The sequence below is a fragment of the Dipteris shenzhenensis genome, chromosome 30, assembly GCF_047967505.1.
Source record: "Dipteris shenzhenensis isolate YYH24624 ecotype China chromosome 30, Dip_SZ_1.0, whole genome shotgun sequence".
NCBI lineage: Eukaryota > Viridiplantae > Streptophyta > Polypodiopsida > Gleicheniales > Dipteridaceae > Dipteris > Dipteris shenzhenensis.
Window position 1 is genome coordinate 11,687,466 of NC_141625.1, and position 20,743 is coordinate 11,708,208.

The 20,743-nt window shown below is 44.5% G+C and overlaps 1 protein-coding gene across 3 annotated transcripts in view; it reads left to right on the forward strand.

Annotated features, from left to right (window-relative positions):
* The window catches only part of LOC147881724 (RWD domain-containing protein), a 43,031-nt gene that overhangs the window by 14,984 nt on the left and 7,304 nt on the right, over positions 1-20,743 (forward strand). For 2 of the 3 annotated variants that reach the window (XR_015543960.1, XM_087401790.1), the window contains exons 3-5: positions 2,382-2,519; positions 9,558-9,697; positions 9,830-9,946. Coding sequence is in view for 2 of the 3 variants with exons in the window: in XM_087401790.1 (XP_087257916.1) it covers positions 2,382-2,519; positions 9,558-9,697; positions 9,830-9,946 (395 nt within the window). In the remaining variant the exon portion in view is untranslated. The remainder of the gene's footprint in view (positions 1-2,381; positions 2,520-9,557; positions 9,698-9,829; positions 9,947-20,743) is intronic. The other variant, XM_087401791.1, reaches the window with a different exon arrangement.

Genomic DNA, 20,743 nt, shown 5'->3' on the forward strand with positions numbered 1-20,743 from the left:
CCACACTAGCATGCACACGGGCCTGTACAGAGTAGGAGAAAGGGCATACAAAGCTCGGATTTGCTCGCCATCTGTCTGCCTTTCGAAACAAGAAGCTTGGGATGAGGACGGCGGAGCTGGTCTGTGGGATCTTGCCTGAGAACCTGGGGTCTCCTCCTCTACCATCGAAGCAAGTTTGTCGGCCTGTAGAGCGGGTCCCCGTATACCTATTGGGCCATGCTGTTGTTGAGTGGCTGCTTGTGTGCCTTGGGTCCCTTCCCTAGCGAGATCTGCCTTGGGGACGGACTTCTCCATGGTCTGATCTCCCTGTGACTGAGAGTCTGCCTTGCGCTTAGCATTCGCCCTCATTTTAAGACGGGCTCTCCTTTGTTGGTTCTTGAGAGTCTTTTTGCTTGGTTTCTTCTTGTGCTCCACTCTCGTCCACTTCCCACTAGAGGGCTCCACCTAGGGGGTCTAGGACTGCTATTGCTGCCTATGAAGGTGACTCTGCCTGTCCACCTGAGGCTCTCACTAACAGTCCTGCGCCTGGGGGGGGTTATCTTTGGCCTCGAGGACAATCCCTTGCTAGGTGTCCATGTTCTCTGCATTGGGGGCATTGGCTCAGTAATATAGACATCTCAATCCTGTGACGGAGCTCATCCCCTCTAGAGTCTCGAGAAGAATCCACTCTTGGATGGACTCTGGGTCCTCTATAACCAATGGGACCCCCTCATCTGCCACCACTGACACAGCTGACTCTGGGGGGACCTCCAGTACTGTGCCAAATGCTTTGCCAATGGAGGGGAGGATGGGCTTGTACTCCCAGGGAAATTCAAGAAAACAAAGCGTCAACGAAAAGCAAGGCACATGATAGGATGAGTTCGTGTCATCTACAGTAAAGCCATGGTATGAGGGGAAAAGGAAAACCAGGTGCGGGCCAAGATAGATGGGGCTCTACTCAACTAGTGCTTGGGTGGTGTCAGGTGAGCGCAGCTGGAGAAGAAAGACTCCTTATCCATAGATGGTGACCTCTTGGATGTGGTCTTGCTCTAATGCCAAACTCGCCTATAACCAGTCTTGGATTTGGCTTCGGAAGGGGTGAGCCCTACTATCTGGCCCACTACTGCTCTATTCGTGAGGGATTGAATTGCTTGCTTGACTTGTTGTTTGTCTGGGGGAGAGAGAATAACCTTGATGGCTTTGAAGGTGCTGCCATTTGAGCCCTTCTGGCTAGACAAAAGTTGCTACTAGGTTCTCTTTCTTCCATGTGTCAAGAATTAACCCAAAGCTCCAAAAAAAGAAAAGAAAAAGCCACGCTAGCGCTGTGGGGGGAGGAGGGGTGGAGGAGAAAGGCGCGGGCGTGGGGGGGCACAGAGGGGGGAGCACCAACAAGAGGAGGCGAGGAAGGGAGAGGTGCAGCAGGAGCTGCAACGGGGGAGACAGAGGCAGGGTGGATGGGAAGGAGGGGGGCTATGGTGAGGAGGGAGCAGGGAGCAGCTCTTTCTTTTGTTCTCTTAACACAAAATGGTTGCCATTTGGACATGAAGAGATTGGAACTACTTAATTCTTAGAGGCATTCTATGCATCATTAGTAGTTGTATGTGAAACAAATTGGCTGCAGAGGTTACTTGGTGATCTTGGAATGACATACAGGGTGCAGTCCTTGTAGGTTGTGACAATCAATCATGTCTTGCTTTGGCCAATGACTTGGGGATCTCAATCATGTGTGCTGCGTTTCATTTTGATATTGTAGTTCAATTGCTGCTTGTATGGAAATAATGGCTATTTGAGGTGGAAGGTTTCGCACTTTCATGTGACAATCAAGAGTGCTTTCTTCATGTTGCATGGGATCGAAGAGCTCTTGCTTTAGAGTTTAGCTCGACTCCATCACTCGATGTCACCTCCACCTAGGCTTCACTAGTGAACAAGCTTGGCTTTATTGCTAGGCAAGAGTCACTGTGCATGTATGCATTAAGATGAAGCAAGTATAGGGAAAAAAATTTCCCCTCACAATTCAACCTAGTTACTAAATATATTTTCAAGATAAGCCTTGTTGCTTTATTTTGCCACATAATACAAAATAATTGAATTTTAGGTGAGGGGCAAGTAAAACTTTATTTTGTATCAACCAATATTTTAAGACTCTTTGTAAATTATCATTCGACGTTAACTCTTTAAAATTTTTTGCGGATCTTTGTAAATCACGGTGCATTGTGACATTGAAATGATGGCAATGTAGTTTCCTCACGAATGTAGGGCATGATTGATTCAATGCTGGATTAAAATAGGGATTTAATTTCATATATGATAGCATAGTTTTGTTAATGTGGAGGAGTTGCAAAGGACACTCTTTTGAAGTCAATGGCTTGTCTCTAAATTTGCTTTGAAGTTCTTTGTTCTAGTATCCATGTGATCCACCAAAGCTGGAGCTTAAGGACACCAAAGGTTTGGATGAAGAGAGGCTTGCTTGCTTATTATCAAGTTTGCAGGTGTTGGCAAACGAGCTGGCATTTAATCCAATGTTGGTGGCACTATGTGAGGTAGGCATGATATGAATATATTTCATTTTTCTAACTTCTTCTTGAACTCATAAAATTATATTGTTCTCATCATTGAACACTAATAATGTTTGCATTGTCTACCCAATGATAATGTATGTAAGTGTATGAGCTTGTTAAATGTGAAGTTCGAGTACACAGTTGAGAGACTAAGACTTGCAAAATTTTGTTGAGCAAATTTCACAAGGATTGTCTCCTTGGAGAGTCGAGACATCTAATAAAATTTAAAAAGGAACATTAATGAAGCAAAAAATGTTTTGCAGTCTTAATGATAGTTTAACACTTCTACTGCGATTTTTGCAAATATATTGAAGGGACACATACATGTTTTGTGCCTTGTATGGGATTGCATTGAAGTTCGAGAAAGTTATTTGCTTTTGTACATATGGCAATTTTTTTCTATATAAGGCTATCAAAATAAAAAGTGGAAGTTTGATGAGGAACTGCTATAGAGAGATGGTGACTTCCCCTACCCTAGCCCTTCGTTCTCCTTCGAGCTTTCAGATTTTGGCGCTCAAGGCCCTTACACACGAAGGTCTTATTTGACATTATTAGTTATCTTGACAAGGTCGAGAATATGGGTAGTCCGATGTAGGCAGACAAAGAGCACCATGGTTGGCTCTCTCTACCATTTGTGTAGCTTCTAGAGGTTGGGGATGACAGGTGTTGGCATGCAGGTGTCACTAGATAGTTGTTTATTAACTACCTTCCCCCACACCACTGCTTTGGATGTGCCTTCCATGTGTTTGATACAATAAGAGATCCACCAGATTATTAGGGATAACCTATGGCAGGTGTGCATTCAACATACTTGGGTGTCTCTATGCTACCAAAATGGCACTCTAGAGAGAGAAATTTCTTCATTTGACTAAGGATAATGACATCGAGGTATCTGGATACGTTACAGGTCCACCTTTCACATGCGGTACAGATAGTGATGGACGAGTTCTAGACATTAGCTCATAGAACCCAAAGTGAGATATGGCAAGGGGTTGAGGCTACATGACATTACCTTGAGTTAAGACTTTGTACCCTGCGTGACATGTGAGAGGTGGAATAAAAGGAGCACATACTTATAAGATCCCGCTAATACTATGAGATCCAAGGTGAGACCATTTCTCTTTGAGAAGGGGCTGTAGTATCTAGACCGGCATTGTGTTACCCTCTTGGTGTTAGAGGTCATGAAGCAGGCACACATTCAAGTGACCAATGGTTGACTAGGGCTTGCGATAGCAGAGCATCATCGATTTTCTCCTCTAGCTTGCCTTTGAAGCACAACCACAAGGCCAGTGAGAAAGTAGTGTCCTTGCAACATCATAGCACCAGGCTGCCTAATGCCGCCCATAGGCTTATATCACAGAGCAAAGTATGGGCATTTGGGGTTTCTCCACATGCCAAAAAGCATCTCATTCATTTTATTGCAACATATGACATGTTCCCAAAGCTGAACAAAAATATTAATCCCTAACAAAATGTCTACCTTAGCCAAATTCATCAGATGGAATGACAGATCTTTAGAATAGTAATGAATCTTCACTCAAAGACTCAGAACCATCTCCTTGCAAGCCTTTGAAGTTCTCTGCACGGCCAAATTCATCAGATGGAATGACAGATCTTTAGAATAGTAATGAATCTTCACTCAAAGACCATCTCCTTGCAAGCCTTTGAAGTTCTCCGCGTGCAGTTGACCACATAGTGATGGTCACTGGGACACGAAGCTCTGCACAAGAGAGACATCAATAAAGTTATAAGTACTACCATTAGTATGAATACCCTTTCATAAATGGATGCTCAAGTATGTGTGGGTGTGTGGATATGTATGTGTGAGAGCATATGTTTATACTATGGTCTCTATAACCATCGTTGGGTGTTGATGACGTCGTGGGATGTCATTGTAGCTAGAACCTGCCATGGGTGATAAAGATTATGGTTTTCAACCTTGTGAGTGATTGTCATTTGAAATTGCATGCTATATTGTGTTTTTCAGAGGACGAGTTTGGGACATGTTAACTGTCACATGAAAACCCATTTTGCCTTGTCGAAACCTCGAAATGACAAAACAGGCGAAATGTTTCAAAACAAGACAAAACACTCTCAACGAAACCTTTGTTTTGCCCAAATCAAAATACACGTTTTTGTCTGTTTTTGTCCCATTTTTCCTAGAATCAATATGCTTTTAAGTTTTGATTCCATAAATATTAAATTGTCTATAGTTGAAACTTGAGAAAGGAGATTGAATGCTTGAATTTAAATAAATTTGAAGAATGTGTTTGTATTTTGAATATCCTTTTTTTCCTGTGTCTTGACTTGTATTTCTCTTTGTTCACTGTAAACTTGTATATAACATATTTTATTTTCCCTATCCTTGTATATAATCAGGATCATTTCAAAACCTATCCGAACTTGAGAAATGAGAGTGAAAGCTTGAATTTAAATAAATTTGAGAAATGTATTTGTGTCTTGAATTTCCTTTTTGGACATCTTGACTTGTAATTCTCTTTGCTCACTATAAATTTGAATATAACATATCTTATTTGCCACTATCCTTGTATGTACTAAGTATCAATTTGAAACCTATCCGTTTTGTCCAAAAGGGATGAAATGAAATGTGTGGAAACGATGAAACAGACGAAATGTTTCTTGTGATTGGACATGTTCTGAGATTCACATTTGGAGGAGAGCCCTTGGAAATAGTCGGCTCATATAACTTAGGACTGGATTTCACGGACAACTGCAAATGGAATGCATACGTGGAAAGAAGGATTTTGGGAGGTCTGAAAGCTCTATATAGCTTCCAAAATAAATGCAGGAAGGCACATCTGTGGAATTGGTAAATACAAAAGCTTCTTTACACCATGCTTGTGCAGACAGTAATCCTCTACGGATGCTTTGCCTAGGCACCTGGGCTGTCTAGGACATACTGGGACAGGATAGAAATTATACATAAACTTGTTTTGATAGGGAGCTAGGGTTTAAGGCATAAACACCTAACGGGAATGATACCTCTGGAGGGGGAAGAGTTGTGTCAAATTCATCCAGTAGGATACCACATAAGGCGATGGAAGCTACACAAAGCATGGGCTGGCACAGAGAGGGAATGAAGTGGATGCAATCATGGGGTATAACAGCTGCTGATATACCATAAGATGCATGTGAAATAAGGGAGATTGTGACACAGAAAATGCTACAGAAACTCTAGCAAAACCTGGGTACAAAAGTGCAGTTTTATAAACAAGAAATTAACTCAATTGACAGCCACAAAAGACATATCAACATTTAAACGACATATAATCTGCAAAATCAGAACTAGTTCATATGATCTCGAGGTAGAAAAGGGTAGATAGGCAAGGCCACGGATTCCTAGAGAGGAAAGAACCTGCAAAATCTACCCCACAGGGAGGTAGAAAATGAGCAGCATGTACTTTTACGATGTAGAGCCTACGCACACATCAGAGAAGGCTATAGGGACAGCAGAGATATAAAAATTCTGTTGGAGCAGCCAGCCAAAAAGCTATGAAGCTACCTGAAAGAGATTTTAGAACATCGCAAGTAGGTCTAGCACACAAGCTAGCCCAACAAGTACTCAATACATGACAGGTTTGTAATGTTTTCTCTCATTGGATGTAAGGGATCACTATTAGTTAATAGTGATTCAGAGTCCCATAGATCCTAAAGGGTCTCCCGTGGACTTTAATACAATCATATAATGTCATCTCTCTCTCTCTCTCTCTCTCTCTCTCTCTCTCTCTCAAATGCACGTTATCTCGCAGGCCCTTTTGGGGCAGTTTGGCAGCCAATTGGTAGGCCCTCTAGGTCGTCCGGGGGCAGCCAATTGGTAGGCCCTCTAGGTCGTCCGGGGGCAGCCTTCAATAGGGACCAAGTTGGGTCAATTGACCCGACCCAAGTAGGTCTGTCAACCGACCGGCCTGGTTGGTCAACCAACCAGCCAGTCGGCCCATGTACCAACCCTATATAAGGGACTGTTTGCCCCTCATTTCAGCATCAGTTTTGTATGCCGATTTGGCAATCAGTACAACAGTAGTCATGGCATTTACGTGGACTACATGGGGAGAACGAGTCAAAGGCGCATATTGATGAAAATCTGTGACGCAGGGAATTTTCATCAGTTGGGACTCGTTTTGATTGGTTGAGGAGCTCTCGGGCTCTATTTGCCAAGAAACTACGTCCATGACTTCCCTCTATTGTCTAAGACGTGCGTGCAAAGCAACTTGGCCATTGATGGAGGGATTTGTGCAAATGAATCTTTGGAGCCCATGGACGAAATCGGACGGATATTCGCAAAGATGGACGGAATGTTCGTTTTGATCATGGTGTGTGTTGATTCGGCGACGTGGCAATTCCAATAAGTCTCCCACGTTATGCAAGCTCTGGGCTATGGGACAAGGGTCAAGCATGGGTTGAGGGGGGGGGATGGTTTGAGTGGTCCTCGGTGTAAGAGGAAGGATCTGGCAGTGCCCCCTCAAGATGATGCAATGATGCGACATACCCGTCGGGACTTCACTTGTCTAACATGCTTACTATAGTTTCAGTCATATCTTCTTTGTGTATAGCAATGATTCATCGTTCAACTATTCCTGTTTAAAGATCTCAATCTCCTCCATCTCTGTGCATGTGGATCATTGGAAGAGCAATTTTGATCTTCACTTTCTCTCATTTCCTTCTGAACTCTCTAAGGTTTTCAAGGTGGAATCTGCACAACATGCTGACATGTTTCAACCTAGGTTGGCTAATAGTTACGGTTAAGATAAAACATACCTTTAAACTTTCAGCACTTGAACCCTCTACCTCTTCATGTCATTAATTAAAATGGTTGTAGGACATGTGCTTTTTCTTACACTTCTAAAGCTTATAATTACATGATTCTATCATGTGCTGATGTAGTAGTTCAGGGTAACCCTAGACAACAATGAGAGGTCTACTCATGGTAAAATGTGTCCTGGAGGTCTTGTCAGTAGAACTTGCATGGTGACTCCTAGGTGACCTAGCTCGTCAGTTTTATATTTTTGTCCATGACACCAAGGCCTCATATTGCATTTCGGTTTAGGTGATCTAGTAATAGTAGACTCGGGCACTCCAGCAAAGCTCGATAGCTTGTAATCTTATCAAAATGAGATCCATGGCATGCACTGCATCTTTGTAGGTGACTCATCAAAAGGTTGGAGGTCAATGCGTCACCCTCCATCATCCTTTTAGCTGTCGCTCGCCTATACGGTCCCCATATAAGGAGAAGCCTCCCATCACCATTATTGAAGGGGCTGCATGTTATGGACAAGTCTTTGCTGTCCAAGACAGCTCCTTGCTGTCTTTATGTGGCAAAACAGCCACATATGATGTTGGCAAATGATATGGCAGCAACCTTGTGGCAAAGTCATCATATGATGCAGCGTCAGCCGTGTGGCAGTGAGCAACAAGTTTGGCTGTTTTGGTTGGCTCCAGGTCAGCTTCTGATCAGCCAGTTAGGGTGGCCTGCATGTAGGGCTGGTCTTCCCTATTGGAGTCGGCCCATACCTAGCCCTACTAGAGTAGACTATATAATACATTCATTCTCCACGCACACATTTGCCTCTTCACCTCTTCATCCCATGAAGAATGCAAGAGCGATCAAGCAGTATTCAATCAACGCACATTGTTCCTTCATCTCGATCTCAGGAGTTGTGCAAGGAAGGCATTGACATCCAGTACAGGAGAGCCTGGTTTCCAGATATTGTACGTGTGGTGGAGCTTCAGTTTCAGCCTGTTTGGGTTGTGTGCATTGAGAGGTGCAAACTTCACATGTGGCACGGAGAGTGCCGAGAGCATGCACGATCGAGGTCTGGTCTATTTCAGCCCTCCTCAGAGGAGACCACTAGAGGCGAGGCATCACCCTTAACATAGCCCATCGGATACAGAGGTCGGGGAGACCACACCCTCTGCCACCTTGAGAGACAGCTCGACAGACAGATATACAAGAGCTCCTCACATCCCATTAGAGAGCCACGAGGCTACCTGGATATACGGAGCTTGTGCGTGTACTCGGAGCATTAGCTCTGAGCACATGATACTATTTTGCTACTTTGCTATTTTGCTCACAGTTACTTTAGGTTTTGTACTTTGTCTCATAGGCCCGCGAGGCCTTCTGCAGACGTTAATACATCTCTCTCTCTCTCTCTCTCTCTCTCTCTCTAGTGTGAGCTATTCTTGGTCAAAGATTTCTCATGCTGATGTGCATTGTCATGCATTCTGGAATCTCCATACGGGATGGAGGAGATCAAAGGTGATCACTGTTGCAAAAGGTGCCCCCAAGGTGAAAGAGCTCATCGCGATGGCTAATACAGTGAAAGCTGACATGCATGCATATAACAGTAATAGAAATGTCGCAAATGCTTTGAGAGGCATAACCAATGCACTGAATTTGTGATGAGGCGGCAAAAGTGATATGGATGTATGGTAGTAGTCTATAGGAATGTCAAGAGCTCTTGTTGTGGCTGGCAGGATTTTGAAGCTTTCTCAAGAGGACTCACTGGAGGATCGAGAGCATATGCACAATATAATAAAAATAAAATCTGATGGTATTCCATTGGAATGAACTTGTTTGTACACGCATGCGCGCGCGTGCACACTTATAGAAAAGGAAAAAATAAAGGAAGTTTATTAGACTCTTCAAAAGGCCGAATGGTCTAGGAGACTGAAGAAAACAAGATACACTAAAAGCTAAGGGGTGAAGCCACCCTAGGAGTATCGAGAGCGTATGCACAAGATAATAAAAATAAAATCGGATGGTATTCCATTGGAATGAACTTGTTTGTACACATGTGCGCGCGCGCACACACACAGAAAAGGAAAAAATAAAGGAAGTTTGTTAGACTCTTCGAAAGGCCGAATGGTCTATGAGACTGAAAATACAAGATACACTAAAAGCTAAGGGGTGAAGCCACCCTAGCGGGCAGCCAAGGAGAGAGGGGCAGAGAGAGAGAGAGAGAGAGAGAGAGAGAGAGCTAACGGATTATATTTTGTTGTTAGGCAGCAACCTACAAACTCACGGACATGAACCAGCCTGAAGGGAATTGCTGTTTTTGTATGTTACCACTGGTTATTCAGGACAAGATTTCAGAATTCAGGCCTTTCATGAAGCTTCTATCTTGTTTCCATTGCTTTCACAGGTTATGAGAAATTTGTTGAGGGTGGTTTTCTATTGTGATCAAGTAAATGCATTTAAAAGCTAGGTCTGGTGTTTGCCTTTAAACAATGTGTCCAGGAGGCGATGTTTAAGTGTAAACAACCGGGTGTGGCAGTGATTGCTTTGGAAAATGGTGGAGATGGGTATTAAGAGAGCGAAACATAGAGCTAACTGATGCACAACGAGGATTTCTTTCTCAGCAAGATTATGGATCAGGAGACTCTTCTATGAGGTTCGAGTTTTGATGGCTATCAGCCCCCTTCGGAAAATAAATTCTCTTTAAATGCATTTTGTAATAGCTTGTAGAAGATTTTAGTTCCTGTTTCATCCTATTCAAGTGTAGTCTTCAATTATAAGTTTGCTTAACTGTATACAATACTGCTTGAATAACATGAGTACAAAGGATAAATTCAGGATATGAGTGCCAGTTTACACTTGTGGGCTGAGTCTTTTCATGTTAGGACTGTATTCTCTTTGTGATTTTGATTCTATGTTTGGGATTAGACTTGAGACATTTCACCTGCCATAAAGTTTTTTTTAATAGCAAAGTCTTTATCGAAGTTCTTATCCAAGCTGTACAGTGTGACAGAAAATATGAGGAATTTTGTACCACTGTATAATTGCATACAACTGCAAGCATGTGAACATACGTGTGTCGAAAGACATAGGGTAGTTCTTGCTATAGGCCACTTGCAGCAGAAGATTTTCCTTGAGATCACAAGACACTATAAGAAAAACACAACTCAACTGCATGTGCTTACAGAACAGTAAAGAGGATAACACAGATCTCAAGTGTTATATACATGCATACATATATATATGTGTGTGTGTGTGTGTGTGTGTACACACACACACACACACATTTTTTAATAGTGAAGGCCATGATTGTTTATATTACAAGAAAAGCCACCTCAAAGCAAGGAGCTAGAATTACATCAGCTGAAAATCTCTGTATATGCTAAATATACATCATGATCGATGTAGCGAGTCTGCAAGCAGTCAAAAAAAGATTGCTGCAGAGAACGCTTGAAGAAAGCAAATAAAGAAAATATTGGATCACCAAAGACTTTACAATTCCTCTTCATCCACAAAGTCTAAAGTGCCCAATAACGAACCCAAACAAAGAAAAGATCAAACTCCTGAGCGCGCGGATGAAAACCAAAGAGCCAGAAGAATTTCCTAAAAGCAAGAGTCCGGAATCTCGTTCTCAACCCCGCTGTCGAAGAAAATCCAAGAACTCACGGGAGGATGGGAAAAACGAGAACAAATGAAGCACAGTCTCTTGAGAAGCCAAACATTTGCGAACACACACACACTTTTTTTTTTTTGGTGAAATCTTTGATTGATTATATTATAACCTCAAAAAAAGGTGCTACAATTACATCAACTGAAAATTTCAGTATATGCCAAAAAGACCTCATGATCTATTGAGCGGGTCTCCAAGCAATCAAAGAAAGATTCCTGCAGAGAACGCCTAAAAAAGCCAAACAGAGAGAAAGTAGGATCACCAAAAACTTTACAATTCCTATATGTCCATAAAGTCCATAGTGCCCAGCAACGAACCCAGACGAAGAAAAGATGAAACTCTGGTCTGGATGGATGAAACCCAAATAGCGAGAAGAACTTTCCAAACGGAACACATGGGAATCTCACTCGCAGGTGTTGTCGAAGCAGATCAAAAAACTCACGAGAGCACGGACAATGTCAAAATAAGTGAGGCATAGTCTCCGAAGAAGCAGAACATCTTGATGTGTTGATGAGCTAATAGCTGTCCAGATGGAAGCACTCCCAAAAGAACTCGCCAAAAGAAAACCTGTTGCCGAAGCGGTACTTTATAGGCCCAAAGTTGTTGTAATCTTTTCCTCCACCACTTGGCTGGGCGATGTATTCGCCAAACAGAATCACTTCTCTCTGAAACCCAAGGTTGAGGCAAAAGGATTTTATACAATGCAGGTACAGTAATCTGAGATAGCCTCAAAGGACGAGAAGAGGACCCTGGAGAAGTCAAAGTCCAATCTTCCAGTCGGTCCTAGAGTTCCAAAGGAGGAACTGGAACAAAGGGCGAAAGCATAGAAGTAATTTGTCGTGACAAAGGACGATAATGAGAGCCCAATCCATATGTAGTGGTCCCTAGAGAAAAGGGGAGCACAGTACCAGCATCATCTATAACATCAGCAACCGAGGTGATGCCTTTAAATTAGACAAAGTAGGAACGTCGAGGTTCCTGTAAAGCCAAGGGAGGCTGAAAGACTTTCGACTAGTGAATGCTTTCAGCTCTCAAAGAATTCCAAGCAAAGTTTGCCGTCCATTCCATTCTAGATGAGAAAGAACATGCTTCCAATCAAGAAGCAAGCGGGAGACAAAAGGGCATCTAGGCAAAGTGCCATCAGTGCAACCAAAAAAGAAATCCCAGTGATCGAGTTGCCAATGACCAAACGCAGAAATACTGATATGAGTGACCAGAGTCTTAATCATAAGAGCCCAAGGCTGATCACCTTGCAGAAATTGCAGCAACATTTTCCCCCTGTGGGCAAGAATATGCACATGAATATCCGTGATGTTCAATCCACCATGCATCTTGGGAGAACAAATGTGATGCATCGAAAGCAGCCTGAGACTTTTTCTGCCATGTTTGGATCGCCAGAAGAGTTCCATAAAGACAGACATGAAAGATGTAAGATCTGCCTCAGTGAACATGATCAATGGCAAGTAAAATTGAATATATGCCACAAGGATGGACTGCACTATTCGAAGACGAACGTGCAAAGGCCAGGTTGCCAGTTTCCAATACTCAAGCTTTTTCCGAAGCTTAGCCAAAACCCAATCAGTTTGTTGTCGGCGAGTGAGTTCCCACGCCAGAGGGTAACCAAGATGATGAACAAACTGAGTGGGTGGAATGATATCCCCGGGCCATAATAGACTATGCCAGTCTTTGGAATGCAAAGGGAGCAGCTTAGACTTCTGAAAATTAACATGAAGACCAGCTGCCAAACCATAAATAGAGAGGGCCTGCATCAAGGCACCAAGATCATGGGGCGTATTCTTCGGGGTAAAGAAATAATCATCAGCATAAGCTTGAGCAACCATGCTGCGATTAGCATCCAATTCCAAGCCATGAAGTGATATAGTAGCCACAAGATGATCAATATATTGCAGCAGAGGATGAGTAGCAATGGCATACAGTAAAGCACTGAGAGGGCATCCCTGGCGGACCGAACAACGAAGAGTCTACTCATCAGAGATATCCCCAGAGATAATGCAAGCCGGATTGCTATCTCAGTAAAGCTAGTAAATAACTTGCTGCATTTTTTGTCCAAACCCCAAAGCTCGCATAGTTTGCGAGATGAAATCCCATTGAACTATGTCAAAGGCTTTTGCAATATCTACCTGCAAGAGTAGAACATCCTGCTGCATGTATTTGGCATATTCAATCGCAATATAAGCATTGGCAATATTATCTGTGATATGGCGACATGGAACAAAGCCATATTGGGAGGGATGCAACCCATCATGAAAAATCCGATCAACCACCATTTTGGCAATGATCTTGTAAATGACTGGCATGAGCGTGATTGGCCTCCAATCACCCAGTGAATCACATAGCTGCTTTTTGGGAATCAGCTTGAGAAGACCCTTTTTCCATGACAAAGGCATCTACTGATTTTGCCATGCTGTATTTACCATTTGCAGCAAGGTGAATTTAAGAAGATCTCAGAGTGCAAGAAAAAATTCAATAGTGAGACCATCCCATCCTGGAGATTTCCATCTGCCACAAGATCTCAGTGCATCAGACAATTCCCTTTCAGTGAAGAGATGTTCAAGTTCCAAAGCCTGAGCATCAGACAGAATTGGATGAATATGCTGCAAAAGAAGCTGACGTGCAGACACGACTCGAGGAGAAAGAGTATCCAGATGCCCAAAATGAGTGGAGAAGTGCTGCACACATAAATTAGCAAGCTCTGAACGAGATGTTGACAAAAAACCATCAGGCATCCGGATCTGACAGATCTTGGCAGCCTGTCTTTTGTAGTGTAAACTCTTAAAAAATTGCTTGGAAGAGCAGCCTTTATCCAAAAATGCCCGTTGTCTGGATTGAGTTTCCCATTTAGCAAGCTTTCTGCAATCATTAGATTGAAGAGAGAATTGAGCCTGACATAAGAGCATGCTTTCCTCTGAAGACAAAGGGCGAAGATGAGCAAGCTCAGTCAAACTCTGACATGTAAATTTGGCATGTGCTACAGTCTCCCTTGTGGCTTGCATATAGGATTTGCCATAATCTCGAATAACTGCTTGCATCCGAGCAACAAAAGCCTGCCAGGCATAATCCAAACCAATGCGTATCTGACAAGAGAGAGGCTGAATAGCATCAGAGTCGGCTTTGAAGTCAACATGCTCCAGATAACTATTATTAATCAGCAAAAGCCTTCGGCAAGGCAATCTGTCAGTGGGAAATTCATGTAAGGAAAGCCTCAACCAAAGAGGAGCATGCATCACAATGCTGTGGATTAATCTGATACCATCTGTCCAAGCGTGCCCGATAAGAAGATTGAGCATTATGCTGAAAGGTATAACCCGGAAGCATGGGCTGTAATTCCTTCAAGGGATCAACCAGGCGCAACTGAAGCAAAAAATCAGACCATGCCTGTGTTTCAGAAGCCAACATATGAGTGTGGCTTGAGGTGTTGTCACTCGATTGAGGGGCATTATTAAAGTCACCACAAATGAAGGCATGTTGTCGCCATGGATAAGTATGCATGGCAGCCCAGATCAAAGCTCTATCACGAGAAGACTGGGGGGCATAAACCGATGCAAATTCAAAAATTTCCCCTTGAACAAGGCATTGAACAATAATTCATCTACCATGGCGATCATTGAGAGCCACAATAGGTTGAAGGTCGTGCTTTACCAAAAAAGCCACATTAGAAAAGGAGTGCTCTCCAGCATAGAAGATATCATAACCAGCAAAATGGCCTATTTGACCAGCATACATATGCTGATTATGCTCTTGCAAAGCAATTATATCAGGCTGCAATTGCCTGATATACATCCAGACGAGTTTCCATTTGCGACCATCACACATTCCGTGTACATTGAGAGTAACACTTCAGATGATCAAGCATATTTACAGTTATGGGACAGGTATGTACAGCAACTAACGGGCTGTCTACGTCTGCATTTCCACCTCAATGTTTGGGCCTCTGCCCTGGGATGAAGCATCACCCTGAGGAGAGGACAAAAGTGCAGCAACTTCTTCTTAAGGAAACAAGGTTCGATTTGCAGTCACAGCAGCCCAGGTCCGGCCAACACCAAAGTTTTCAGCAGGTGTTTTCTCATGAGAGGATGCACCACTCCAAGTTCGAGAAGGCAAAGGTCGCCTGGGGGAGATCACTTTGTGAGGAGTTTGCCATCCATCAGTCAAAAAATTTTCCCCCTTCCCCTGAGGTGGAGAGGACAAAGGCACAGGAAAAGAAGCATTACCATGTGAGACAGCCGGGGCTTTGCCTTTGTCTTGAACATAGAAAAACTGTTTGACCCCTTTGTTTTTTACCATAGAAGAGGCATTTGCATTCTTATTCAAAGGCTGAACCATTTCAGCTTGCACTGGCATCCGTGGAGCTCGGGAAGGGCATTGTGAAGCCATGTGCTTGCATTCAAAGCAAGCACCTGCAAACAGCCCCCACTTGAGCTTGTAAAAGGCACTCCCCCATGGAAACATTATTAACCGAGTATGAAGCTGGAGTGGGATGATCTGTATCCCACAAAATGCAGAAGCGATTTGAATTTCCATTGGGTCGCGATGGACATACCACCTTACCGAGGGAAGCTGCAATTTTAGGTAGAAGAGAAGACAAGCATTGAGGAAAATCCACAACTTCTACCCAAACAGGGCAACGATGCCGAATCAATGCCTGATAATTCCGAGTGGGAGACCAGGGCAAAACATGGACCATCTGCTGGCCATAGAAAAGAGGAGAGTGCTCCAGCAAAACCTGACGGTGCTCCTCATCAGTCATGATGATCTCAAAAAAGCCCCTCGCTGCATAATGAACTTTTTTGACATAAGAACCACCCAGGGTTCGAGTCAACCAATTCCCAACATCTGCAGTAGCAGGCATCCGTCCTGGGAAGGAAATTATAATGGCATGCTTTGCATACTCCTTAACTGGATCAAATATATCATCCACTTCCACCATAATGCCAGTGGTGGGAAGTGGATCTTTCCAACCTTTACGGGTGTCTTCAAACCCTTCATGCATAACCTCATAAACAAGCTGAGCCTTAGCATAGTCATGAAGGGAATCATCTAAATCCATCACCTGTTTTTGTTTCTTGTTGAAAACCGACTTGTCTTTGTGAAAGGTTTTCTCATAGGAATAATCAGCCATTCGAGTTAAGGAAAAAACTTGGAAGCAGCAGCACTTTACAAGGAGGAAAGCACAGCAGGTACAAAACTGTACGGTTTTTTCCTGGCTATACAGACAAAATCGTATGGATTTTTGACAGTACGAGAAAAAAATTCTGATAGGCAAACTGTACGGACTATACGGACAAAATCGTACGGATTTTTGGCAGTACGAAAATTTTTTTTTCTAACATGCAAACTGTACTGACTTCCCTGACTGTACGGATTTTTTTGGCTGTACGGACAAAATCGTACGGATTTTTGATAGTACGAAATTTTTTTTTTCGGATTTTTTGACAGAACGCACGGACAGAAAACGGACGTCAAAAGGAACCTCGAGGGTGTCAAATTGAGGGAGAAACAAGTAGCTGTAGCGTGGGAGCACGATGTAAAGACCAGTCAGTAAGTTGATTTGTGAGCTCCAATCTGGGAACTGGGAAGAAAGAAGAAAGCATTTGAGAGAGGGAACGCCAAAATTGTCTGTAATGTATTCCCAATCCATACTGTTTGGCTGCAAATGGAAAAGGCAATAAAGTTCCATCATCCTGAAGGAAATCACCAACAAGCAAAATACCTTTAAAAGAGAGGAAATAAGAACACCTGGGTTCTTGTATAGCAAGTGGCAGATGAAATGCTTTTGACTAGTGTAGGTTCTCAAACACATCCCACTTTGCCAGATTGGCACGAGAGGAGGGTGAGACATCGCCATATGCACCCTTACATCCGCAGGTAAGTTTTGGGGACTTCAATGCCAGGACGAGCACGCGCCAGGTACCACTCCTGGACTTCCGAGACGACTCTATCATGCTACCAGACATGGACCTAGATGGAGCAGGTATGACCAGGATCTCATCGGACCGACACGGGCCTGTTACACCATATGGACACGCGCTCCTTGATCTGGGCAGGATGCCTAATCTCATCATCTACAACGGGCTTGACCTATGGCCCTCCTCAGGTGGTTTTACTTGCTTCCCACACGAGGGGGGCACTAGTGTAGTAGATTACATCATGGGATCCCCTACCTTCACTTCATGTATCACCGACTTTACAGTAGCACCACCTCCTTCAAGAGCTGATCACACATACCTATTCTTCACTATCGCCACCCCACGCTTAGCCACACCACACACACCACATAGGAAGCATGACACCTACCATGACATACACTTTGATCACAGTCTCTCACTTGCCTACTCTGGACGCCTGAACAGACTCCTAACCTACATCGACTACATACCACTCATAGAGGACCGTGCTGCCCTGATTAGTCGCACACTCCACGAGGCTGCCTCCAAATCTTTCCCCACACCACACGGTCCACTAGACCACCACCTCTTGGTTTTGTACCCTGCAACAATTGGTACGATAGGGAGTGCAAGGCTAATCGCCGACAACTCCGACTTGAAACCAGATGTCACCCGAACACACCAGACACGGTACGCAAGTACCGACGTCTTGTACGTCGGAAGAAGCATGCGTTTCTTCGTCGAAATGAGGAGGAGCTGCTGAACATCTTGTACAGCAACAACTCTAAGGATTTTTGGTGGAGATTCCTTGAGCGTAGGTCTCCATCACCCCTCACCGACACGAGAGTCTGGCACACGTATGCACACCATCTTTATGATGTCCCACACCAGCCCACTCCAGATCTCATACACACACCTCGCCCCACCACTTGCACGTTGTTCACTAGAGAGGGAGTCGAGGACGCGACATTGAAACTGCACAATGGCCGAGCTAAGGATTACGAGGGGCTATGCACTGAGTTTATCGCATATGGGATCGACTTGTTAGCCCTGATCCTAGCAAAGCTATTTAATGACGCTGTTTGCCTTGGCTTCCCCCACACTTGGACACTCAACACCATCACCTCCATCCACAAGGCAGGGGATCCCATGGACCCAAGTAACTACAAGACTATCATGATTGGATATGTGATGTCCAAGATCTATGCAGTTGTATTGGATGCGTCGGTCAGCCTGTTCATGGAGATGAGAGGGCTCAGAGCAGAGGGTCAGGCCGGTTTCAGGTGAGACCATGAGACTATGGATCACATACTCACACTTAGGAGTGTCATTGAGGAGGCCAGATCACGGAAGGAGAGGGTATATTGCTGCTTTGTGGATTTCTGCAAAGCCTTTGACACAATACCTCGAGCTCGTCTCATCACACGCCTACAGACACTGGGATTTGATCAAGAGATCATCTTAGCAGTCATGGCACTTTATGAAAGAGTCTCAGGCTGAGTTCGGATAGGCGAAAGTTAGACAGATGAGATCTTGAGTACCATAGGGGTCAAACAGGGTTGTCCCTTATCACCAACCCTGTTTGGCTTCTACATCAATGAGCTTGAGACTTTCATGGGGGCTTCCAGAGGGACCGGTTGCTCACTTGCCGGGATCATCATCAGGATTCTTCTTTATGCAAATGACGTGGCACTCTTGTCGTCCACACCCGAGGGGCTCCAGCGACACCTGGATGCACATCATGTTTTTTGTTTATCCCATGATTTGGAGGTCAACCTTGGCAAGACCAAGGTCATGATCTTTAACACGTCTCGAGCAAACATGCAACGGAAGCAGTTCACTTTCGGTGGGTCACCAGTTGAGATCGTATCCTCATACACTTACTTGGGGGTCATCTTCTCCAGCCCGATCTTCACGATGAGACCAGCGATGTAGGCCTGACTGAGTAGGGGATACGCCTCACTGGCTCGGCTAGAGAGACAATGCTTCCACTCCCACTTCTAGGACCCTCGGACCAAGGCTCTTCTCTTCGACTCCTTGGTTTGACCAGCCGGTATGTATGGCAGCCCTTGTTGGGGACCTGACATGTCAGAGATAAAGTGGGCATGGGTGGAGCGCCTGCAGATCCTCATGCTCTCACGGATGATCTAGGGGAAACCATCTGTACCACATCACATCATTCAGGCCGAGTTTGGTGCTTCTCCACTCCAGCTAGATGCAGCCTTTCAGACCATCACATATCTACACCAGGTTAGATCATATGGGGACTGCACATCAGGGAGATAGAGGTTGCCATGGTTGGCTCTCGATTCCTCCATGAGGTTGGCAGCAGAGGGAGACGAGCGATGCTAGTATGCACGGACTCACAGATGGTTTGTGAGACTAGGGTTTCACATCGATAGGATGCCCCTCCGGTACTCCCACCCACCATCCCGATCGGGCCACACACCAACCAAGTCATTCGAGAGGATCTCCTGCAGCTACACACCTTTAGGACCCGGTTGGAGTCGAGGGAGCTTGCAGTGAAGCTGAGTTTCTACAGAGACTACTGTCTTCGTATTTCGGAGGAGGGATTCATCACACCACCGGGGTACACTGAGCTTCATATGCCTCACTCACTACGGATCTCCATCAGACAGTTTCGAGTATCATCACACGGCCTCTGCATAGAGAGCGGCAGAGCAGAGGGGATCCCTAGGGAGCATCGCATATGCATATTGTGCGACTGTCAGGAGGTTGAGTCGGAGGAGCATCAGGTGCCCAGTGTGCTACGAGATCCGAGGTCACTACCACTGTCTCTTCAGAGACAACTCCCGGCTCCTTTTTAGATTCCTCGCCTATCCAGATCAGGGATGCCTCGCGGCCTTCATTCACAAGAGGGTCCGACACAGAGAGTACTTACTCAGGCGACGGGGCTTGGCCACATCATCAGACACTTCTCATAGCAGGATCACAGGGTTCTTCCCATTGAGTGACATTGATCGTCTAGTCTCTAGCCGCAGACGTGACAGAGACCCCGACCCGACGATTGCAGCACGACACACGAGACATTGAGGGGACACACAGATCACTCTGGGGGACCTCCCATCATTGTTTAGACCCGGGATACGTCCCACGGGAGTCACGGTGGCTCTAGTCTTGCGTCGAGCCTCGTCCAGGAGACCGAGACGCATGGGACCCCTTGACAGACGCCAGCGTCCCATCACTAGCTATGCACCAGCCAGGGCGACATGACATACGGAGGATTCCGCTCAGCTCCAGTCTTGTTTTTGTCTTTTCATTGTCACACTCAAATGTATTTGATTATGTATGATCAGACTTAGGATTCAGCACGGGTGATGATGCTCGTTTTAGTAGCTCCACCCTTACTGTGATTTGTATTAGGTTTTCTTTCAGTCTCATAGACCCATCGGTCTTCCGAAGACTCTAATAAAATTTCTTTCTTTCTTTTCAGCCCGCAGAGAATTGCCTTGCAAAGAATCATGCCCGGTCCATTTAAGATGGGATAACATCTCTTTCCAGGCTAAGAGCATATGAGAAACAAAAGGATAACCTTTAATCTTGCCATCAATGTGTCCCAGAATAAAGCCCCATGAAGTGGGATGCCAGTGCCCAAAAGTGGGAGTAGACAACTGCAAAAGCAAATGAGAAATCATAGCTGCCCAAGGTGGATTACCTTCCAGAAAATGCAGCATCATTTTACCCTTGTGCAAGAAGATGGATATGAATATTGAGTATGTTCAATCCACCATGCATTTTAGGGGAGCATAAATGCTCCATAGAGAGTAATCTGATAGTCTTATGGCCTTGCTTCGAGCACCAGAAAGTTTCCATAATGATGGACATGAAATCAGAAATATCTTTCTTTTGAAACATC